This window comes from Mustela nigripes, chromosome 9 (assembly GCF_022355385.1).
Source record: "Mustela nigripes isolate SB6536 chromosome 9, MUSNIG.SB6536, whole genome shotgun sequence".
In the NCBI taxonomy this organism is placed as follows: domain Eukaryota; kingdom Metazoa; phylum Chordata; class Mammalia; order Carnivora; family Mustelidae; genus Mustela; species Mustela nigripes.
In genome coordinates this window covers 53,027,946-53,053,296 of record NC_081565.1, presented here as the reverse complement: position 1 = coordinate 53,053,296, position 25,351 = coordinate 53,027,946, and the positions used below count along the sequence as shown (strand labels likewise).

General features: G+C 40.1%; 1 protein-coding gene and 1 non-coding gene across 3 annotated transcripts in view; one reads left to right on the top strand and one right to left on the bottom strand.

Moving 5' to 3' along the window:
• LOC132024720 (FRAS1-related extracellular matrix protein 1-like) overlaps positions 1-25,351 on the bottom strand; it is a 101,271-nt gene that overhangs the window by 47,508 nt on the left and 28,412 nt on the right. For both annotated transcript variants that reach the window (XM_059411611.1, XM_059411613.1), the window contains exons 10-14: positions 22,987-23,209; positions 18,417-18,561; positions 13,590-13,731; positions 10,494-10,689; positions 5,792-6,056 (exon numbers count right to left, since the gene is read on the bottom strand). In XM_059411611.1, the coding sequence (XP_059267594.1) occupies positions 5,792-6,056; positions 10,494-10,689; positions 13,590-13,731; positions 18,417-18,561; positions 22,987-23,209 (971 nt within the window). The remainder of the gene's footprint in view (positions 1-5,791; positions 6,057-10,493; positions 10,690-13,589; positions 13,732-18,416; positions 18,562-22,986; positions 23,210-25,351) is intronic.
• Positions 16,249-16,355, top strand: LOC132025212 (U6 spliceosomal RNA). The gene has a single exon (XR_009406477.1). It is a non-coding gene; the product is annotated as a U6 spliceosomal RNA (small nuclear RNA).

Sequence of the window (25,351 nt, the reverse complement as noted above, 5' to 3'; positions counted from 1 at the left end):
TCATTTATTTATTTGACAGAGAGAGATCACAAGTAGGCAGAGGGGGTGCGGGAAGCAGGCTCCCTGCTGACTTGATCCCAGGACCCTGAGATCATGACCTGAGCGGGAGGCAGCGGCTTAATCCACTGAGCCACCCAGGCGCCCCAAGGACATGCATTTTTAGCATTAGTATTAATCAGAGAAATTAAGGAATGTGTACCCCATTAAAAGCATGTCAAATATGGGTGGAGAAAAAAGGGAAAGGAGGGGTGAGACGGATCAGAGGTAAGGAGTGTCAAGGGGGCTTGAGTGAGTCACGGGGGCGCATTCTGACTTTCCCCAATGGAGACTGAGTTCTGAAAACACCTTGAAGCTCGGCCTCAGGATGGCCGTAATTATCTACCAATGCATGACCTGCGTGAGGACACTGAAGCTGTCTTCAGATTCAGGCTGTCCGTCTCAGACTCCTCCCTGCCTGATGATGGGGAGCTGACCACGTCGGAAATCGGCAGCCTGCCATCAGACAGATGGCACTGAGGGCAAGGGAAGCCAGGGACCATACAGGAGTAAGAAATATGTTTACTGAGGCCAGTGTTCCCAGCTGGGACACCGAGGCAGCTGTCTGTGCTGACCGAAAGCTAATAAACCAGTGGTGAAAAGGATGAAATTTCTAAACGTGACCAGATCAAACACCTCCTTCCACTTTCACGAGTAACAATGGAAACTAGTCATATTATCGGTGGGAGACAGGGTGAACGGTCATGGTTGCCTTCCCAGTCAAAACAAGCCTAGCAGAACAAGGGCACCAAGGTCAGTGCTGTTCGCGTCCGCCAAGGTTGACCAGATGATCCTCCAAATGCTCTCCCCCACCGCCCCTGAAGAAGCCTTCCAGATCAATTTTCAAGTTTTGAAACAACAGTGCCATTGCGACGATGGCGTCCATTCCAAGGTTAAGAAGCTGGTGGTATCAAGGGGGCAGCTTCTTCTGTGGATCCATTTTTGTTTCATTTCCCCCAGTTAGCCTCCCTGAAAAGAGACACCACCAGGATTGACCACTGTCCTCATGAAATTGGGGGAATGGCTCTCAGATTCGTCTGGGGTGCCTGCCTGGTCTGATTTCACCATTATGGTGGTGCATTCAGGCTTTCTGCGTTTCCTGGCAAGAGAATTGGCTGAAGAATCTGCCATCTGTCATGGCATTTAAAAGATAAAAATGGAATCATAAATAGAGCCAGTTCCTCAGGAAAAAAAAAAAAAAAAGTCCAGCCAGCATGTCAAAATGGAGGACATTAGCATGTTCTTTTAGTCCCCGGCTGCCAGCCGCTGAAGTCAGCTTGCTAATCACTTGGTGTCATCTGTCCTCGAATGTGCTGCCAAATCCTTCTTCCAGGCCGGCAGCACCAAACAATGCAGGAGAAATTTATGATTCACAAAATATTTTTGCAGAAGGTAAAATCTGACCATTAAGCTCCCCCGTTTAATTAATGCTGCCATATCTTACATTAAAAAGAGAAAGGGGAAAACATTCTCTGCCACAGAATTTATCTCTCCTACCCAGCCAAATTCCTTGCCAGATTTAACAGCAAGCGACATAAATTGAGGTGATTAGACTGGTTGCATCTATTTAATTTTTAAAAGCACCACGATTGCACACTTTCATTAAGACCGGCGCTCAGCTTTGGGTTAGATCCACCTGACAAACAACACGGCAGCCCACGAGTGGGAGAGTGAAATGACAAGATTAAAACATGGGTCTGGGGCAGATGTTAGGCTCCTCCACTATAAATATGTCAGACTTCTGGCCAAACATCAGAATGACACATTGAGGTTTCTTCCCACAGGTGCATTTTCTCCATGAATTCTTGGTACAATAGAAAAAAGTCTCTTAAAAATGAGATCTTCTCCACAGTTTGGCTGATACTCAGTGACATCAATGTAGATGACTTTCTGTGCCTCTTGGTTTTCTCATGCATAAAATGGGACCAAATCATCTCTCTCAAGGTAGTGGCGTAGGGCTTAAGGAAAATGATCGACAAAAAAAGTCTAGCACACTGCCTGACACATCACAGGTATTCAAGCAATACTAGCTTTCCTCTGCGTAAATGAAGGGATTGGACTAAATCAGTGTCTTTTCACCCCTGTTTCCTAAATTCAAACAACATCTTCATAATTTTTGCCATATTCTTCTACCACCTATACTCTTATTACTATTTTGCTTTAGATCAACTCACTCTTGTAGTTAAACAAATGTATTTAAGAGAAAATCTTTTAACTAGAAGAGCTGAAAATATTTACTACTAAAAACTTAATCCCATAAATACTGCAGAAATAAATGCAAGAAAACGATGTTTTTAATTCTTGCTAGGTATTGTGGTCCAATGGCTTGGAACCCAAGGACAGTATTGTCTGCTAAAAAGGAAAGCAGTTAATATTGAAGAGCTGTTGAAACCAAAGGAGCCCCAGCCTGAGATTTCTTTCTTTTTTTTTTTTTTAAAGATTTTATTCATTTATTTGACAGAGAGAGAAATCACAAGTAGGCGGAGAGTCAGGCAGAGAGAGAGAGAGAAGCAGGCTCCTGCTGAGCAAAGAGCCCGATGCGGGGCTCGATCCCAGGACACTGAGATCATGACCTGAGCCGAAGGCAGCGGCTTAATCCACTGAGCCACCCAGGCGCCCCTGAGATTTCTTTCTTGAAACAATAAGGAGGGAGTAGTTTCTTACTCTGGATTCCCTGTCACTTATTGCATTCTCCCTGTACCAACCCAGGTCATTTTGCATCTTTGTGTAACTATTAGCCCAAATTACTCACTCTGAGAAACAGAGCCACAGGCTTTCTGCTAAAAGAAAATCTTGCCCAGGAGCCCAGCGTACAAAACAAACTAAAAACAATAAAAACAAAACAAAACATAAAAACAACAATTAAACCTAAAAAAAAAAACCCGAAAGCTTTATCAGTAAACTGGGATGAGGGTCCCAGAGCCTCACCAATTCAATTCCTTCATGTTCTGTTTCCGGGAGGCCCCAAGATGGCTTTTGTAAATCCTCAAAGCTCCATAGAATGTTCTTGGAACAATGGACTGGACCAGACCAGTGATTGCTAGTCCTGACTGCCTCAGAATCTTCTGGAGAGCTTTGAAAAATACAGATTTCTGGCCCAAGACTGGATTTAGCAGAGTCATCTCTCTGGAGTGAGAGTCAAGAATGTATTTTTATCAATCTTCCCAGTAAATCTCTTCAAGATCTAAATATTTAAAAAATTTTGGGGGCACCTGGGTGGCTCAGTCAGTTAAGCATCTGACTGTTGGTTTCGGCTCACGTCATGATCTCAGGGTCGTGGGGTCAAGCCCACCATCGGGCTCTGCACTGGGCATGGAGCCTTGTTAAGATTCTCTCTCTCCCTGTCCCTCTGCCCCTCCCCCTCTAAAACGATAATAAATAAATAAAATTTAAAATTCCTAGAATAAATGATTTCTAAAATGTCATCTTGTATGACTTTCTATGGATGTGGATTAGGAAATTTTTAGAGTATCTTCAATCCTCACATACAGAAATTTTGTAATTCATTCTCTACTCCTCAACACCACCTGATTAATATCTAAGCTTGATTTCCGAACATCTATATTTATTCATTGGCGAGGTCACTGTTTTCTCCAAATGGTTATTAACGTTTTCCACAGACTCTTCCATGGGCACTGACGGGGGAAAGTGGGAATGGACAGGAGTAAGCAGTTCCAGAAATGGGTGTAAAATTAAAAGCCCTAAATCTGATATACATTGATTAAGCCAAGAAGCACCCAACCTCCATAAGTAACAAGGGAAGAAAGAACAATCATCACTCTTCTTTGTAATTTCTTTCCTCCAAGATTAATCTTGGTACTGTAAACACTGTCAGAAAAAGGGGGCCAAGGAAAGAACATAATAAACAATGATAAGAACAAGAGTATTAATAATAATAGTAGTAATAAGAGCAGCTAATACTTATTTCATTCTTCTTATGTGCCACATATTTTTCTAAGTACTTTACATGCATAAACCCATTTATATCTCCCATCACCCCTGCAAAACAAGTCCTATAAACATCATTTCCTTTCACAAAGAGGACACAAGAGCACAGGAGGAAGTGTGATTTGACCACAGAGTGGTAAGTAATGAAGGTGGTAACTGACCCCAAGACTGTGTCTACACAGTCTACACACAGTGGTAGAGAGTGTAATGTCTACAACTCTACCCCTTCTAGAGTGAAAGAACCAGCATGAAAAGGAATCCCCACATCTGACATTTTAGTTAATGCTTAGCAACACTCAAACATTAAATTATTATTTGGATATTGATCAACCAAATGATTATCTACTTATTAAGGACATGTTGTCAAGAGAAAAAAAGAGAAAATACAAGTTCAAATTTCCCCCAATTTTTTAACAGTTAATTATCTTAGCCATCTTTCCAAGTCGTAATTCCAAGAAGGCATGCAAAATCATCTTTACTGACATTTAAACAATGTCTCTCATAGCAAACATACAGAATTTAGAGAGAGAAAATATATGATAGTGATAAGTGCTACATTTACATTAATTTATAGTGCTCTTTTAAAGATTGTATTTTTAAAAGTTTTTTTTTTTTTTTTTTTTTTAAGGAAACTCTACAGCCATTGTGGGGCTCAAACTCACAACCCTGAGATCAAGAGTTGCATGTTTTATTGACTGAGTAAGCCAGGCACCATACTGGAAGCTGTATTCTGACATAGTGAAAACTGTACTGGGGGTCAGAAGCTCTTCAAGTATGGCAAATTAACCAATGGTCTCAGGGCCTCCATGTTAATTGGTAAAACTCAAGACTGCATAGGTACAATGATTCCCCCAAAGGCTAGTCTAATCAAGATTTCTAGGTTCATTTTTTATTTGTTGACACAGACAGAGAGAGAAAGAGAGAGAGTGAGTGCTTGGGTGGGCTATGTGGGGAGAGGCAGGTGTGGGTGACAGGGAGGGGCAGAAGGAGAGAGAGAATCTTAAGCAGGCTCCATGCCCAGTGTGGAGCCCAATTCGAGGCTAGATCTCAGGAAGCTAAGATCATGACCCGAGCCAAAATCAGAGTTGGATGGTCAACCAATTTAGCCTCTCAGGTACCTCAAGATTTCTAGAGTTTCATCCCAGCCTTGGAGATCTGGATTTCTATCAAGGACCTTGAGACCAGGCAGCTCTGGGGACTGCTAAGTGATTGCTCCTCTAGAGTTTGTCTTCCTTCTAATCTTGTGACTAGAAATAGATTTCAGTATTTTAAATGAATGTGGACTTTCATTAATGTCGTATCTTTGTTTTTTCACCAGATTGTAATTCATCCCAATGATTTATTTGTTATAGAATTCTTAAATAGGTATACAGCCCCCAGTTATAACATGTTTCTATGGGGACACTTGATAACAATATGATTTATGATATAGATCCTGGAACACATCATATCAAAAAGCCATGTCTGCTTGTGCTAAATGTTTACCACTAAATGCCTTTCCTCAGATAGAAAAAGATACCCCATAAAAGCAGAAAATTCACTTAGTTTCTCCTTAGCTGGGACTCAAAGGTGTTTAGTTCCTCTCCTAGAGTAGCTGGCATTTAGATGTGCTTTTTTTTTAAACAACAGGCTCTAATTTCTTGCTTTGCTATTGTCCAATTAATCGTACACTTCCACCTTTCATACACCTAGGCAGCAGAAGACCATTGCTATAAAAGAGTTGGAAAAGAACTCATTTTCTGCCACCTTTGGTCTGTCTAAGCATGAATCCAGGGAAAGGGTTCTGAAAAGTTTCCTTGGGGCTCACCTGAAGGTGTCACGGGAGACAGCTGCCTTGCTCTTATGCACATAGCAGACTGTCTGTCCTGCTATGTCCATCTGGCTGAAGCTTGTGATGGGGACTCCAGGATAGCGGACATACTCGACCTGGCCAAACCGTGGAGGGGAGGTGATGACATAGAGCAGTTCCTCAGGTTTGTCTGTTCCATCCACAGCAAGGAGACTGGTGGTCGTCAAGAAACCCCGGTCACCTTTAGACACCACCAGTGGTTTCACAAGGATGACAATATCACCTGCACAGCAGAAGAGCTTGCGGTCAAGACCCAAATTAAAAAAAAAAAAAAGTCCAAGGTAAAGGTAAAAAGCCAAAGGCCAAACTGTAAAAATCAAAACCACTATGGTTTAGAAAGATTGATAGAATTACGGTTAAAAAAGAATCAGGCAAAAGACTGGAGCAGATAAGACACAGCAGGAGAAACACATACGGCCAACAGAGATACAAAAAAATGCTCAAGCTCATCAATCACCGTGGAAATACAAATCAAGATCACAAGAAGTTATAACCAGGTTGTGACTCTCTGATTTGCAAAAATTTAAAATTCTGATGACACCAAGTGTTGAAGAGGATACCGCTGGTAGGGATATAAATGGGTATATGATCAGCAACATGCTGTAAAGAGTAGGATATTCACATTGGTCGTGACCCAGCGACTTCACTCCAGCTGTGTGCTGGAGAGAAGCACACACTGGCCCCCAGGGGATGGGACCAGAATGGCCACAGCAGCCCTGTCCTCATTGAAAATGCTAACCCAAATGCCTTTTCAAAAAGTAAATATGTAAGTGAGCTCCGATCTAATGGTACTACTGTATTGTAAACAGTAGCGAAATGAGTGAACTAGAGGCACATGGAACACAGAGGTAGCTTGTTACCATTTGTCCCTTGCATGAGCAAGTCCCAGAAGACCATAAACCACAGTAAGAATATGAACACGGAATTCAGGATGATGGCTCTCAAGGCAGGATGGGAGAAGCCCATGGGCAGATGTGCATTACGGTCAGTATTCCAGTCCTTGTGATTGCACAGTTGTGTATTACGTATTTAAAAGAGAATAAATGAATGCGTGTATGAAATGCATAAATGAGGAGATGTGGGCCACATGTGGACAAATGATGCAGTTTTACAAACTAAGGATGATAATTCAATTTTGTTCACTTTATTTGCTTAAAAAAATCATAACTCCAATATTGAGCTTCTAATTTATGTCAGGCACAGGGGTAAGGCTCTTAAAACTTCACACTAACTATGAGGTAGGCTATATATAATCTCCCAGGTTATAAATGAGGAAACTAAGATACAGAAAAATGTATCTAACTTGCTAATGATGATTCAATTAATCAAAGGTGAAGCTAGGGGTGGTTCAGTTGGTTAAGCGTCTGTCTTTGGCTCAAGTCATGGTCCTGGAGTCCCAGGATCAAGCCCCACATCAGGCTCCCTGCTCAGAGGGCCGTTTCCTTCTCCCTCTCCTTCTGCCCTTTCCCCTACTTGTGCTTGCCCTCTCTCCCTCTCTCTCTCTCTGTCAAATAAATAAAAAAATAAATAAGCAAGCAAATAATCTTTAAAAAATAATAAAATACAGGATGGAGCTAGAATTTGTAATCTAACCATCTGACTTCAGAGCACAAACTTGAACACTAGAAATATGTGTGAAGTAAATGCCATTTCCAAATTTAAAAATACAAATTGTCAATAAAATTTAAAAAGATGTTAGGTCTGATGAGGAACAAAAAAAATAAAATATCAAGGAAGTACAATGAGACCAGTAGTTCTCAATGAGTGGCAACTTTGGTCCCCGGGGCATATTTGGTAATGTCTGTAGACATTTTTGGTGGTCATAACTGGGGGTTCCTACAGTCATCTAATAGGTAGAGGCCAGAGATGCTTCCAAACATTCTATAATGCATAAGAAAATCCATTACAGGATGCCTGGGTGGCTCAATCGTTAAGCATTTGCCTTCAGTTCGGGTCATCATCCCAGGGTCCTGGGATGGAGCCCCACATCAGACTCCCTGCTCGGTGGGAAGCCTGCTTCTCCCTCTCCCATTCCCTCTACTGTGTTCCCTCTCTCGCTGTGTTTCTCTGTGTCAAACAAATAAAATCTTAAAAAAAAAAAAGTCTATTACAACAAAGATTTATCTGTCCCAAAATGTCAGTAATCTTAAGACTGAGAAACTCTGTTTCAGATGATTAAGTTGGTCTTTTTGGTAGATTATTGGTGCTTTTAACTCAAAATGCTATCTAACTTAGGTGCAATGGAGAATCAGAGAGCATCTTAACTTTAAATCAAAACCTGAGCCCCAGATGGGGCTTGCCTCCTGGGAGTTAAGATGAACAAAGCCCAGGACATAAAAACCACCTACAGAATGTTTCAGCAGGAGCAGAAGATGGATCTGAGGAGAGGAAGAGCAGCTGGGCTTTCTCTCAACGCAGTTTTTCAGCACAGCGACAGCAGAGTACGGTTCAAGGTCAACTGTTAGATGAAGTCGCTTTAAGCTTCTCTCAAAGATAACTCATATCATTTTTGCCACTGTGCAAATCACAAGCCACAGAACAATGGAAGGCCCGATGTTATTTATAATCGCTCTCAAATGGAGGCAATCTAGATGCTCGATGTTAGGGTTGCGGTTTAGTTTAAATATTCAGTGTAGTTTTATTCAGAGATGAACAATGACAGTTCTCAAGTTATGCTACAACCTGAGAAAATTCACACTAAGTTAAAAAAAAAAATACAACACTCTATAGATGTAAAACACACCATGATGTAAAAAGGAGCAAAGAAAAGGAATCTGGAACTTCTAAAAAGGCTAGTAGGTTAAAATATCTGTTTGATATAAGTTTCATGAATCCTTTCGGACAAGAATCACAGGTCAGTTCCAGCAGAAAATGGCCAGGCGCTCACCAGCCTCATTTCCTGGGCGCACCACTAGAGTTTCCACTGCTCAGACTCCCCTAATGTGGCATTCAGACACTGGAAGGTGCAGAAGACAGGTGCCTCCAAGCCCGGGCTAGGCATCCTCTCATTTTCCTCCGTGTTTCACTTCCGGAGAGTCTCCAAGGCCTTCAGTCAGGAAGGATCCTCTAGTTGGAAAAAATCCCCAGATGGTTGTGTAGAGCAGAACTCCCCCCTCCCCTACCCCGTGAATGCACAGTGCTTAGCCAAGGGCAGTCTGTCCTAACACATTAGCCATCTCAGCCAAGAGCAGTCTGTCCTAACACATTAGCCATCTCCACGACACAGGACTTGCATTACATTTTGCTTGAACATGCACTGATGATGAACGTAGTAGCCTTTACTTTATGGAAAGAAAGAAATGCATACAGTCATATCTAGCTTCTCTAAGGGTCACTTATTGGCCATCTTCAAGGAACATATTTTACAACTGGGAAACAAACTAATAAAATATGTTATTTTAGAACCCCAAATAAACATCTCAAAATCAATCAAGCTGACGGCAACTGAAAAGAGAAAAATTCAGGACTGCTGGATCTCGATCATACAGGTGATGTAAGATCGCCGTCCTCTGAGCTTCCTGGCAGCAAGGCAAAAAGGGAAGCATTCTGTCAATCAAAAATGTATCAAAGATCCAAGAATATGCTTGGTCCTAAGAATATAGAGACTCTGGGATGGTGCAGATGTACAAGAAATGAATTGTGCCTTCCTCACATAAACTCTAAGCAATGCTTTGGGGTGGTGAGAGTTGCATAACATTAAAGCTTACACTTTGCCTTATTGAGTTTTCTTCCCAGTATTTTTTCACCCTCCTCCTTCTCCCGCTTAGATGCTGCTGAGTCCCATTACACGAATGGGTCTGCTTCATGCAAGAGCAGCTTAGTATCTCCTCGTGTTCTCCCCTGAAAGAGCTGGTATTAACACTTTCACAGTGAAAATGAGCAACAGTCTAAACTTTTCAATGACAAAGTTCCTTTTTTGAGCTCTAAATTTTAAAATATGTTTTTATTTCTTTTTGTAATTATATTGGAAATGTTTTTCCCCTGAGACTTTGTTTTTCAAGTAACAACTCTCTTCCTGAAGAGAAAATTAGAGTTTTCGTATTGATTTGGTAAAATGTTACTTGTAACAGAAAACCCTGACTCTTAAAGCAGCCCAGGCTGCCATGTTGTGGGCAAGGCTGGATTTACAATAGGCTCTCGAAATTCTAAAAACGACAAATTGATGGGCTACTCTCACGAGCCTCAGAGCTCCCAGGCAGGGCAGGTGAGGAGTCAGGGGGGCAAATCATAAGAGATGGAATTTCAGGTACAAGGGATAGAAGAAAGAAAGTCAAAAAGAGAGGGAGGTAGGGGCGCCTGGGTGGCTCAGTGGGTTAAAGCCTCTGCCTTCGGCTCAGGATGATCCCAGGGTCCTGGGATCGAGCCCCGCATCGGGCTCTCCGCTCTGCGGGGATCCTGCTTCCTCCTCTCTCTCTCTCTGCCTACTTCTGATCTCTGTCTGTCAAATAAATAAATAAAATCTTTTAAAAAAATAAAAAGAAAAAAGAGAGGGAGGTAGAGAGAGGAGAGGGGGAAGGAAGGAAGGAAGGAAGGAAGGAAGGAAGGAAGGAAGGAATGAATGAATGGAGGAGGATTTAGTTGAAAACCTTTGAGTGTTTACAGCAGCTCACTTCTGGTTCTAAAACTTGGTCCCAATAAATATTGAGAGAGATGTTTTTACCTTTTCCCATATCCTTGATGGTTATGTGACAGTCCAGTGCTGGTGATCTGTTGTCACCATCCCAGAGGTAGAAGGTAAAGGTGTCTCGATTCTGGGAATCCATCGCTCCGGTGTGCGTGTATCTCAGCAAGTTCAGGTCCACCTCCTCCTGAGTGCACTTCATGCCGGGGTAGACAGGGACCCAGTCCCTCCCTACCTGAAAGGTGCCAGAGTTAGTCAGCCACCCATGTTTTTTTCTTAACAAGTTATGTTGGTTTTTTTTTTTTTTTAAGGTTTTATTTATTTATTTGACAGAGAGAGATCACAAGTAGGCAGAGGCGCAGGCAGAGAGAGAGGGGGAAGCAGGCTCCCCGCTGAGCAGAAAGCCTGACGCGGGACTCGATCCTAGGACCCTGAGATCATGACCTGAGCCAAAGGCAGTGGCTTAACCCACTGAGCCACCCAGGCACCCCTCTTTACAAGTTAGGTTCATTGATATTTCCTATACTCCCTGTAAGCCTCCAAGAGAAATAATATTTCAGGGAAACTCCAGATTCAATTTATTATTTTGCCATTTTATCTTATTTTTTTTTCCTTTCAAAGAAATACATTAAAACAAATGAAGACCTTGGGAGAAAACTACCTTCAACCAAAAGATTTGTGACAGTCTGGTGGCAATTCAACAGTGGCGCTACTTCCAAGGTATTTATCATGAGTAATCACAGCTGATTAGATATTCCAATTAATGAGAGCAGGTGGGTAATCGAGCTCCTGAAATTGATTCTTTAAAAATTAAATATGTTTCATTTGAAGGTTCCTTTTTTTTTTATTTTTAGTTCCTATCATCATACAATTAATCAAACCTATTTTTTCAAACTGGTTTATCACTGGACTTATCTGAATTAGATAAAACAAAAATAAGATGGATGTATTTACTCCCAGTACATTTCCCAGCTTTATTGAAGCCCAGAGAAAATTAACAAGATCCTGATCATTCTGTTTATATCGAGTCAGCAAAGAAACATAACTGCAAATATCATATATTATTTTTTTATCAATATCTCCTAAAAAACATGCTAACATCAGTTAAGCACATATTCTGTACTGAACTCAGTGCAGAAATTGTGGTATCCTCAATTAAAAGAGGTTCTTATGCTAGGGGGAACTGACAACTGAGAGTATTCAAAACACAATATTAATAAATCTATATCTGATTTATACTAATTTTCTTGTTATTCTCTGAAGATACATAACTTGCCCCAAGAATAGCTCATGAAAGTCATTTGACAAAATTAAAGAAAAATGTCATCTTACAAATTTTTTGTACAATATAATCCTGTACTTTTCCTTGTCTGGTTTAAGAGACTAAAATAGAAATTTAAATCCTTGGATTTTTTTTTTTTCCTTTGACACATTATTCTATAGACCCCCAGCTCCTGGCAAAAATGCCTCACCGCCCCACCCCACCCCACCACCACTGTGTTACCACTTCTCTTTACATCCTCTTTGATAAAGTTTCCTCTTCTTTAATATATCTGTTCATCTGATGTTTGTACAGAGGTATGTTCTGCCCCAGGGCTCACTGGGTGAAAGTTAGTTATGTTGTAATATTTAAGGTCATTATGTGTTTCCATCCTAAACCTATTTCCAGATTTAGTTTTTAAAACAGACTCTTTCAGGTTTCAAACCGGATGACTTGCCTTCTATTTAACTTTCTTTGTTTGTCATCTTTCTGAGAAAGTAAATACAGAAAAAGATAGCTTTTCCTGTCTCCCATCTCCATGCAATTCTCCATTTACACTCCCAAATGCTGGCTCTGTCTTGACAAAATCATTTGCAAGCCTCCAAAGAGGAAGAAAATAAGAGTCAGACTCAAGGTGGTGCAAACTACAGAAAATCAACAAGAACACAAGAACCCTTGGGAAAGTCCAGGAGTCCTAGAGTCCCAGTCCCTGGTCTTGGAGAGACTTGGCAAAGCCCAAAGGAGCTGGGAAAGAATGATGTGGTGTCATACCGGGAAGCTGGACCCATCTGCATTTCCACATACCCCAAACCCTTCACTTCCCATGCTACCCAAATGCGTGAGCTCTCACTGCATTTCTGCTTCATTACTCTTTGAAATGAAATAAGGACACAGCTGTACCTCAATTTAAATCATGATTGCTCTTCACTCCGATTCTCTATGGTGCCTACGATCTAAGATAATCAAGCTGTTCCACGCAGAATGAATCCTCACTGCTCTTCTAGGACTGTGCTGACATTATACTAAAAGTTAAGCATTCAGTCAAATAATCGCATTGGGGATGGCTGGCAGTGGTTGTTGCTAGACGTCATCCATCATTCAAACAAACATTTTGATGGATTACTCATGGGACCTTTTCAAGCGACTGATCTATCATGTGAGTTGGGCTCCTCCTTGGGCATCAAGCACAGTCTGAATCAGATCGGTGAGCACCATTTGTTAAAAGACTATCTTTTCTCCATTGTATTGCCTTTGCTCCTTTGCCAAAGATCTGTGGACTGTATTTTCATGAGGGTCTACTTCTGGGTTTTCTATTCTATTTCATTGATCTATTCATCTGTTCCTTCATCAGATCCAGACTACCTGAATTAATGCAGCTTTATAGTGAGTCCTAAAGCCAGATAGTCCCATTCCTCTAACTCTGTTTTCCTGTTTGTTCACTATATTGTGAATTTTGCTTCTCCATACAAACTTCAGCATCAGTTTGTTAATATCCACAATAAGTGCTCTATAACCTCTATTTAAATTTTTTTTTTTTTAAATCTGGGAAGGATGAAGATATCTCAAAGGATGCATGGTTCTCATCAGCAATTAGACAACTTGCTTTACCCCAGCCACTCAACTCTCCCAAAATTTAGGTATGATCCCAGTGGAGGCGAAATAATGAAGAATCTTGATAGTGTTTGAATTTGCCCTGAGTCGAGTAAGAAAATTTAGCATGATGTAAGTTCACCCCAAACTAAGAAAATTAAATTTTCTACCTCTGGGCAAAATATGGTTATTAGAGAATAGCTTCAGTTATAGAAATCTGTGTACTAAGAAAATGTATACCTGCTACATTAGTTTTGAAAAAGAACAGTAAAAAGACCACCAACCTTAAGTTGAAGCTGCCCGTTTTGGGGAAGCCTTTCGAACAAATAGTAAATCTTCTCCCTGGGTGAATCTTCATCTATGGCTGAAAGCACGGCACTAGAAATAATACGCGTTTCACCCATTTTCATGGTAATTTCAGCCTTCCTGTAGAAAGGAAGATGTCTAGGTTGATAGGAAAATAGAAGGCATCGCTTCTGCAGGGTGCATTCACAAGGACTATCACAGTTCACAGTTCGCAATCTTCAACAGCTAGGGAATGCTGTTCCCTATCCAAGGTACCGAAAATGATGAGTCGGGCTCGTGAAACAGGCTCTCATTTCACTTTACACGTCAAAGCCCTAAAAGGCAACTAGGCAGTCACAGGGAACATGGTGTGAAGTAATTAAAGACTTCTGCTTGTTTCTATGCATTGCACTTCACCATCTTCTGTTGTAATTTATTTTATAGAACGGTTTTATTTCCAATATTTCACTTGCTACAACAACAGCTCCATGACATAAGTGAGCAAGACAGTATCACTCAAATTTTACAGATAAAAACTTACTTAAAGAGACAGACTGGCTTAGTCCCCCAGGTTCTGGTACCTTCTTGAAGCACTGTTACGAGCATTGTTACGAGTTCGGTGACACTTAGGCCATCCATGGCCCCCTACATTACCCTCCCTTTCCCTGATAACATTCCGGGTAGACAGCGTTCCCTTCACAGCGATTGTTTTTTCCAAGTGCCACACCTGCCAGGTTAGCCCCTGAAGACACGGCAGGGATGAGCAGCTGCTGCTTTTGCTATAAATACTGCTACTGTCCTCTACTCCTCTCCCAGCCAATACGGCCATTTCCTCTGTCTCACCCAAGTGAGGAAGGGATTTCTTTCCACCTTTGTTTCTAGCTTTCAGTTTGGGTCACCACACAAGGCCAAAAGCTGTCCAACCTGACTGCTTGGTTTCCCATAAAAACCGATGAAGTTTCCTTGGGATGCAGATAAAGGACATTTCAGTAGCATCAACTGGTGTTCTAGTAGCTTCCAGGCTCTCTGCTGACAAGCCAGAGCCCAGACACCTCACTTCTAACCTCTTGTACTTGGTGACTCTTTTGCCTCTCCAGAGCTGACATCTTCCCTGGCAGAAGGAGGTGATTTTTGCCCACCTCTTTCCTGGAAGATATGAATCCCATTCCTCTTGAAGGCTAATGAATCAGCTGACTGGTTGATTCTGGAGGTGAGTGGTACCATTAATAGATTAATCAAAACAGGAAGGAAGCCCATGTGATGAAGAAGATAATAAGCTCGTAGGAGAAAGTTACCAGAATTAGATATCAGAGGGGACAAAGGAGAGGGCAGTATGTCATAGTCTGTGTTACCCCAAAAGGGACCATGAGACAAGGACCATGGTGCAGGTGATTTATTTGGGAAGTGATTCCAGGAAACAAGAGAGAGGAATGAGGAGCGAGACAGAGCAGGAGGAGTAAGGCAATGAAAGGTGTTTATGGCTATGGACTCAGGGCTTCTGGGGATCCTTTGAAGAACCATAGAGAATATGCTTCAAATTGTGCTTCTGGTGGGGGGGGCACCTGGGTGGCTCAGAGGGTTATGCCTCTGCCTTTGGTTCAGTTCATGGTCCCAGGGTCCTGGGATCGAGTCCCACATCGGGCTCTCTGCTCAACGGGAGCCTGCTTCTTTCTCTCCCTCTGCTTGTCATTTCCTCTGTTGGTGCTCTCTCTCTGGCAAATAAACAAAATCTTTTTATAAATAAATAAATAAATAAATAAACAAACAAACCCCCAAATTATTAAAAAAAAAAATTGTGCTTCTGGGGCACCTGGGTGGCTCAGTTGGTTAAGCATCTGCCTTCAGCTCCGGTCATGATCCCAGGGTCGAGCCCTGCATTATAGGCTCCTGGGGAGTCTGCTTCTCCCTCTCCTCTTTGCCCATTCTCTATCTCCCTATTTCTCTCTCTCCCTCTCAAATAAATAAAAAAAATCTTTTTTTTTAAAAAATTGTGCTTCTGAAGGGTGGGAGTGTGGGACATTTACTTCTGCACTAGCTCCCATAGGTTGAGAGCTACTGTCAGAGTGTTTTTGCTGTGTCTGGATCAAATGGGCCAAATGAGCCAATGCTGCTTCACAGAAAGCCCTGAGCAACATGGCAAATGCAGTGATGAACCATGGCACTGGTAATGTGACCCTGACAGTGAGCCTGATGTGTCCCACCACGAGAGCAACTACAATCACGGAGCAGGGGGCTGAGGGAGCGTGGCCCAGAACTCTGGAAGCATCTACTATAGCATCTAGAAGGTATTCCAAAGAAATGGAGGCAAATGCTCTAATAAGGTCCAGCAAGGAAAGACGAGCCATTCAATTCAATAGGAAGGCCAAGGGTAACTTTTAAGTGAGCAGCTTTAATAAAGTGGGAGAGATTGGGCAGAAATGGACAAAGCACAAACTATTCTTCTAAATAGATTGGCACTGAAATAAATGAGGAACTGGGTCATCTTCGTGGTTTTAGGGTGAGAATAGCTCCTAATAATGATAATAACTAGCACCTAGGAGCACTTCCTGTGTACTAGCCAATCTTTCAAATACTTTTACATATTTTAATTCATTTAATCCTTGCAACCACCCTATGAAAAGGATACTATTACTATCCCCACTTACAAAGAGGTTGACAGTGCTCACTTCAGCAGCACTTATGCTAAAATGGAAACGATACAGAGAAGATTAGCATGGCTCCTGCACAAGGAGGACATGCAAATTCATGAACCGGTCCATATTTTTCAGGAAACGACAGGTGTTGATAAGGATGTGGAGAAAGGGGAACCCTCTTACACTGTTGGTGGGAATGCAAGCTGCTGCGGCCAATCTGGAAAACAGGATGGAGATTCCTCAAAAAGTTGAAAATAGAGCTACCCTATGACCCAATAATTGCACCACTGGGTATTTTCCTTAAAGTTACAAATGTAGTGATCCAAAGGGACATGTGCACCCCAATATTTATAGGAGAAATGTCCACAAGAGCCAAATTATGCAAAGAGCCTAGATGTCCATCGATAAATGAATGGATAAAGAAGATGTGGTAAATATATACAATGGAATATTATGCAGCCATCAAAAAAATCTTGCCATTCGAGATGACGTGGATAGAACTCAAAGGTATTATGCTGAGTGAAATAAGTCAATCTGAGAAAGACAATTATCATACAATCTCACTGATATGAGGAAGCTGAGAAACAAGACAGAGGATCATAGAGGAAGGGAGGGAAAAATGAAACAAGATGAAACCAGAGAGGGAGACAAACCACAAGAGACTCTTAATCTCAGGAAACAAACTGAGGGTCACTGGAGTAGAGGAGGTTGGGAGGGATGGGTTGGCTGGGTGTGATGTACATTGGGGAGGGTATGTGCTATGGTGAGTGCTGTGAATTGTGTAAGACTGATGATTCATAGACCTATACTCCTGAAGCAAATAATACATTATATGTTAGTTAAAAAAAAAAAGAATGCATCACGAAACAGGAAATCAGAGTTGAGTGACACCTTGTTATTTGACCTGTCTGGTCTCAATTTTGCGAGCAAGGATAATACCTACTTCCCATAACTGTGGTGAGGATTTAAGGAAATGTCCATTAAAAGATCCAATACAGTGTCTGTTAATAAACGCCCGTTTGCCCCTCCCTCCCATTCTCTTAGATACAGTGAGGTCATTAGAAAGGGGGTTCCTGGGTGCCTGGGTGGCTCAGTCAGTTAAATCTCTGCCTTCGGCTCAGGTTATGATCCCAGGGTCCTGGGATTGAGACCCGCATCGGGCTCTCTGCTTAGCAGGAATCCTGCTTCCCTCTCTCTCTGCCTGCCTCTCTGCCTAGTTGTGATCTCTTTCTCTGTCAAATAAATAAACAAAATCTTTAAAATTTAAAAAAAAGGGGGGGTTCCTAATTATCACAATACCCTTCCTATTTTCATTTTTGTAAATCAGGGTCATCCCAGTCCAACAGTCCAGCTAGATCCCAGAAAACTGAAAATTCTGCTGCGGATTTTTAGTGGAACTGATGTCTGAGATGCAATTCTCCAAAAAACGATCATCAAAAGAAGCAGACACTTCTCCGCATCCAGCACCAGACAGATGGGCCTCCTCAAGTTTTGCCCTGGTCCAGCTGTGTGTGGTGGCCAGTAATACGAGCCATGGCTGGAGCTGTAGAAATGTATCTGACCAAGACGCTTTACTCTATGATCACACTGATCAGTTACAGAGGGAGTCACCGAGATGGTTTGCAATTAATCAGCTCAGAATTTTTAAACGATCACTTAAGTGATCATTTTGATACCAGGTGGGAAAAGAGTATTGACCCTGATGGAACATAGAGGACTGGTGGATCATGAAATACGTAGATGACAAAAGCGATGGCATTTATAAGTTAAACTCAGCCACTCCAGGTTAAAAGTTTGATCGAATCCACGGGGAGGACTGTCTACTGTTAATATTATCACATGTTAGTTAAGTCTATACATAATCTATTGCACTTTGGGGTGTGTGTATGTGTGTGTGTGTATGTGTGTGTACAGGTGTTTAAATACCTAGGACACTCTTCATTCCATACAATAGGCTCAGTCATTCTTAATTATTTACCTCTAACTAGAACTTTCAGAGGAAAATCAAATAACTAGGGAGATGTTACATGAACATTTGAACTAAAAGTTCTATGAGTAGGTGGGACGAGTCGATAGACAAGAGCCGTCAAAGTCTTGTTTCTCCCTGGAAGACACACATGACATTTGCACCTAGTCTTCCAGACCACAAAATTTTCTAGAACATCTGAAAGGGACTCTTTTCAGGGAGCTTACTTGTTCAGCATTGGTTTCTCATCATTAACTGGGGTGACCTCCACTGAAATGGTTTTTAATATCTTATGTTTCCCATCTGACAACTGGACTGTAAAGTCATCAGCAAGGCTCTCTGAGTCATCATGCACATACACCAACTTCATTCCTGGAAGAAGCAGGGAAAAAAAGGGAGAGAGAAAGTAAATCTTTCTTATGATTAAGCTGTTTCAAAACACACATAATCTTTTTTAATTTCCAAGGTATTAATATCACCAAGAGTTCATTAGTCAGTGCAATTGGGTGAAATTAAACTGTTTTATGAAGTAAGACTGTCCTCTTAATTGGGTAAAAATTCATATTTAAATACTTAAGTATTTGATAAGGATCTCATTTAGACATCAGTGAGGATAGCATATATCATTTAATACACTGTATGAGAACATGGTTCATTACTTGGGGAAAATTATATTTAGATATCGACCTCAAGACAAGAACCAAAATAAATCCTAGATGAAGAAAAACTTATATAAAACTACTTTTCAAAAACCTACACAGCATTCACATGAAAATGCAAGAGACTCAGAATAGCCAAAACAATCTTGAACAAAGTTGGAGATTCACATTTTTCATTTTCAAAATTTACTATAAAACTATAGTAATCAAGACAGTGTGAAACTGGCATAGAACAGACACATAGATTAATCTAATAGAAGAGTCCAGAAATGAACTCGTACATTTACAAGCAACTGATTCTCATCAAGAGCACAGAAACTTTCAATGAGGAAAGAGTGGTCTTTTCAATAAATAGTGCAGAGACAACTCAAAAGCTACAGACAATAAAAAGAAGTTTGATCCCTACCTCACACTACATACAAAAATTAACTCAAAATTGATAATAGACCTAAACGTGAGAGCTAAACTAGAAAAACTGTTAGAAGAAAACACAAGTAAATCTCTGTGACTTTGAGTAAGGCAATGATTTCTAGGCAAGACACCAAAAGCACAAGTGACCAAAACAAAATAAAACAAAACAAAAGGTAATTTAGATCTCATGAAAATTAAAAATTTGGGACTGCAAATGATACTATTGAGCAAGTAAAACAACAGCCCACAGAAGTGGAGAAAATATTTACAAATCAGATACCTGATAAAGGAGGGTCTAGTATCCCAAACACATTAAGAACTCTTACAACTCAATGATAAAATTACTCCCAATTAAAAAATTGGCAAAAGATTTGAGTAGACATTTTTCCAAAGAAGATGGATGTCAGGACATAGACAAATAGTCAATGAACTCATGAAAAGATGCTCAACACTATTAGCTATTAGGGAAATGAAATAAAAATCACAATGAGATACTATCTTACACCTACTAGGATGACTATCATAAAAAGATAGACAGTAACAAACTTTGGTGAGGATGCAAAGAAACTGGAACTCTCATACATTACTGGTAGGAATGTAAACTGATGCTACTACTTTGGAAAACAGTTTAGCAGTTCCTCAAAATGTTAAACATAGGGTTATTATATGACCCAGCAATTCTACTCCTAGATACAGACCCAAGACAAATGAAGGTACATATCCATACAAAAACATATACATGAATGTTCACAGTCAAAAGTGAAAGGACAGGATGCCTGGGTGGCTCAGTCAGTTAAACACCTGCCTTCAGCTCAGGCCATGATCCCAGAACTCTGGGATCAAGTCCTGCATGGGGTTCCCTGCTCAGCAGGGAGGCTGCTTCTCCCTCTGCCTGCTGCTCTCCCTGCTTGTGCTCTTTCTCTGACAAATAAATAAATAAATAAATAAATATTTTTTTAAAAAGTAGTGGAAGTGACCCAAACATCCATCAACTGATGAACAGATTAAATAAATGTGCTATGTCCATACAATAGAGTATTTGGCAATAACAAGGAATGGCATAGTACTGACTCATGTTACAATATAGATGAACCTTGAAAACATTGCTAAAGAAAAACATTATGTTAAATAGAAGTTACAAAAGCTCATAGGCTCTATTTATATGATTCTGCAACGTCAGAATAAATAAACCTGTGGAGACAAAAAAAATAGGTTACTAGCTGCCAAGGGTTGAGGAAGAAAGGGATAAGAATGTCTGCTAATGAGTATTTTATTTCTTTTGGGGGATAATGGAAGTGTTCTATGATCTAAAAAATCATTAATCGTGATGATGAATATACTAAAAACCTCTGAATGGTAGGTTTTTTATGTTATTGGTAGGTTTTATATTGTTATATTGTTATTTGTTATGATATTAAGGCATGTGAATTATATCTCATTAAAGCTGTTTTAAATTATTTGGAAGAAAATACAAGTAAATATCTTATGTCTGAATGTAGAGCATCTTCCTAATACAGTAACAAAAGAAAACCACATAAAGAAAAATAACAATAAATTTCACCACTTACAATTTGTGATTTCTGTACTTAAGAACATGAATTAAAAGGCAAATAAGAAGAGGAAAAAGTTACTGGTAACATATGTAACAAAATTATGAGACATCAGTAGTTAATGATCTTTTATAAGTTAGTATAAATGAATAGAAAAATGAGCAAATGGCATTATCAAGTAATTTACAAAAAGGTGAAACAAATATAGTCAATAAATATGAAAGTATGGTAAATCTTACTCATACTCTAAGAATTTCAAATTAAGACTAAAACGAGGGACTGTTATTGACTACAAAATTCACAAAAGTTTAAAAAATATATCCATTCTTGATTAGGAAACTAAGCATGTTCATGCAGTTTTCCCCCAAAAGTATTATAAATGCTCTCCTGTTTTGCCAAGTAGTTTCATTATAAAAATTTATGGCAAAAAAATTTTAAGAGATGTGCACTAGGATTTATGTTACAAAAATATACATAAAGCATATTTATATGTAACCTGTAATATCAAGAAATGAAAAGCTCTCTGGATATTTAAAAATAGAAGATAGTTGTAAAAAAATTTACAGTGCAACACCCCCATCTAATGAAAAGCTGGAGTTATCACAAACATGTTTTCAATTAACATTTAAAAAGTAAGAAGCTTCTTATAGTTGCTAAGAAAGAAAGCCAGATTACATAATGTGGCAGTAGTTTTATAAATTCTGTATGTTTAGGGTTAGAGGATGTATCTGAGAATATACTGAAAAAATTTTTAAAATGTAGCCATAAATGAATCAAAAATAAAATAAAGACAAAAATCTAATCTCTGAGAATGTTACTAAGTTATTGACCAAAGCATTAATTTATGTAAACCATTTATTTTTTCTTCAAAATCATCCTATGGTGCAAACTTTACCCAATATGCATGCTTATTTAGCCTAGTAATATAATAAGTAATAATATTTAACTGAATTACAAAACAGACTTTGAGAGTACAATTTGAATGATTATTCCTTTTCCTTTGTCCTAAATTTGAAAAGAAGAACACTGTAACAACATATTTGTATTATTCCATACACACGGTTATTGCTTTGGCAATATCATCACTTAACCCTCAGAGTTTCTTTGCAACTGACAAAATCCAAGTAACATATGAATTAACTTTTCAAATTCAAACATGACACAATGTGGCACAACCATTGCAAAATAAACTTGGGGGCAGAGAGCTTAATCTTGTTGGGGAATGGAGAAATGTAGAAAGTAGAAAAGTGCTAAACCGGTGCTGAAAGGAGCCAGCCCAGGAAGGGGATGGTCTGGAGTGCCTGGTGGGTGGGTGGTTGGGGAGGTCAGAGGTTACCCTGGTTCTGAAGGCACTGTGTTGGCTAACCTGGCCAAGGCAGGAAGGAGAGAGAGTATGCAGTGATTCTAGACCCGCCCTTTTCTCCAATATTTAAAAGTATGTTTTTATTTGGAAAATAGGGTAAAATTGATTTTTTAAAAAAAGAGTAATTAAAAAATAATTCAGGCTGCTATTCCCATGTGTCATTTCCTTAAAGAACAAATTATCTCCACTGAGAGTAATGTTATTATATGTGGTTCTATATTTGTTCTGAACATAGAAGTTTTGGCCAACAAATCTCTTCAAATTTGGGTCCATGATCTCAATAGTTTTAAAAGGAATTTTTTATTATGATGCGAAAAAGTTGGAGCTAAAATACCCCAAATCATAAATATCATTTTCTTTAAAGATTTATTTATTTATTGGACAGAGAGAAATAGAGAGAGCACGAAGCAGGGGGACAGGTAGAGGGAGAAGAGAAAGAGAATCTCAAGCAGACTTCCAACTGAGTGCAGAGCCTGATGCAGGGCTTGATCCCACAACCATGAGATCATGACCTGAGCCAAAATCAAGAGTCAGACAACCGACTGAGGCACCCAGGCACCCCACAAATGTCATTTTTAGTGATGTTCCCAAAGTGAAAGAAAACACTATTTCCTTTTCAACTGCACACTATCTGTAACTGAGGCTTCATGCCCTACATGAATCCAGAGCCCAGAGAAAACTCTTGAGAGATAAAATGAATAAAGTAGTTGAATGCCATTTCTTCACTTCCTGTATCTGAGGTTTACTATTAGCTTTTCTGGGCTAAATTACTAAATCAACAACAATAAGTGAATTGAAGTGGAACATGATCTACCATTCTTGAGAAGTTCCAAGGAAAAGTTCTGAACGAGTTCATGCTTCTGGCCGAGGTTGACAGGCTGCATATTTTGCGGAAAGTCTTTGCCAAGCACCCTGTTGATGAGGAGGCCATGGCGTGGTTTACGAGTGACACTGAAAAGCAAGGGGTCCTTGGGAACGTCCAGATCAGCAGCACTGATGATGGAGGTATCCAGTTCTTTCATCTGACCCTCACACACCTGAGCAAAAACAAGTCGGCATGTCAGCTGTGTCAAAATAACATTTGTCTTTCTTTTAGCAAGTTGCTTCAAAAAAATGATTTTAAGATATCCTATTACAAATTTTCTATGAAATGTGTGTGTAATGAGTCCTAAAAAGAAATGGCTGGTTTAACATGGGCTTAGAAGAAAAGAATAAATCTATTAATCTCTCTCATGTTTTCTCTGAAGATTTCAAAGCAGTTGATTCATTTCCTAAAGAACAAAAGATACACACACACACATACACACACAATCCCCCCCAACCCATAATTCAAAGCTCGGGGGAAAAGCAATCAAAAGCAATCAAAAGAATGCTTGCTTTCTGGAAGTCACAGAGTTCAACTGTAAAACTAAGTGTGGACCTTTCACCTTCAGATCCTAATCTGTTATTTTAACCTCCTGAACCTTGCTGCTTTCACAATTCTTGTTTCTGCTTCGGAAATGGCATGGATGTCTGCTATGTGCACTGGGGATATTTTATGTTTCTCATTTTTCTATTTTCTCATTCTCTTTATTCTCTTTCTCATTCTCATTCTCTATGTTCTCATCACAGGAAAACCTTCTGTACTTCAGTTGCAATGAACAACAATTGAGAAGGAGGCTTCTGGAGGCCTAACAGTGTTTATTTTAATTCAGGGTCCCTCACCTCTCCCCAACCCTCATGCCTCAAACTCCTCCTACCCCCAGCCCCCACTCCAGGTTTCATAATCCTTTAAATTCAAAGAGAAAGGACTGTTTTTCATCTCAGGTAGCCTCCAGCCATTTAGAACTTGACATGGTACTTAGCTGTCTGGATCTTTTTCTCATAGCAAGAATGAAGAGAACAAAGAAATACCTGTTTCGTCTTTTGAAACAAAGCAAGACCTAAATAATCAGACTGTATCCATCGAACAGATGCTGACTGGTAATCTGCAAGGCACTGGGCCTCGTGCTGTGGGGAATGAAATATTCTATCCAAAGTCAGATGAGACCATGAAGGCCTGTCCATCAGTGATTATAATACAAGAAATTTATCTAGCGATACTAAAGATGAATAAACAGGAAGTGCAAAAGGGTGGAGAAGACCAGGAGTGTCTTCAGGGCAGAGTGGCCATGTAAGCCTTGAAGGATACATAAAGTTTAGGTTTGTTAAAATGCCCGTTCTCTCGAGCCTCTCTTACTGGGAGGCTCCCCGCGACTAGCGTCTACTGCGCATGCGTGAAGAAGAAATCACTTGCCATGCTGATATCTGGGCCAAAATGATGTCGGTTTTCTTGTATCTGGCCTTCCCTATTAAAGACAAAGATGGCATCATAATTTAACATGCAGTGATATAACTATGAAATCATCTTTGATGGTAGCTTGGCTTTTTCTCCAAAAATTTTCATAAAGCCACTGAAAATATGTTCTCATTACCCTTCTTCCTAGAAGCTTAGGACTCCGGGACTCGCTATACGGCTCATTCCTTTCTCATTTATCAGATGGTAAATTACTTCACAACACGACCGGGAAATTTCACTGAAAAATTAAGATTCGTTTTTTGCACATTTCATTTATTGAGATGCTAAATAAAAGGTTTAGATCAATATGCACAAAATGCAGAAACTCACTAGTATAGCCACTTGAAATGAATTAGGACATCTTAAAACCTCATATTTTTTGGCAAGTTGCAGCCCAACTTGATGGAAGCTTGACTCTCTACAAGACAAACAGATTTTCCCCAAGAAAGCATAATAAATAGGGCTATTAAAAAAAAAAAAAAATCACTTGAAACTTAAAGCCAGCTCTGGCAGTAACACATAGGGCTCCCTATCTGATACCCTCCAACAGCTTCTCTAAGGAGTGCCCAGGTAAAAAGCATGATTACTTTCAGAGAAGGGCAAGGGACAATTTCCCAGTGGCCTAATTATTTCAGAAACTCTAGCTCTGCATAGATACAAGACAACAGAGGTAAGTATAGAAGGAATCATTTGTAGAGTTTCTTCTCTCTCGTAATTACTGAAGTGCTCTCCAGAGGAACCCACATGCCAAGAGAAAGGGAAGGGCAGGAGCTAGGTCTTAAGTCTCTTGGTGAGGTGACTCTCAGATACCATTAAGAGTCAGTAGACCATCCAAATCAAATAAAGACTTGTGCATTTAGAA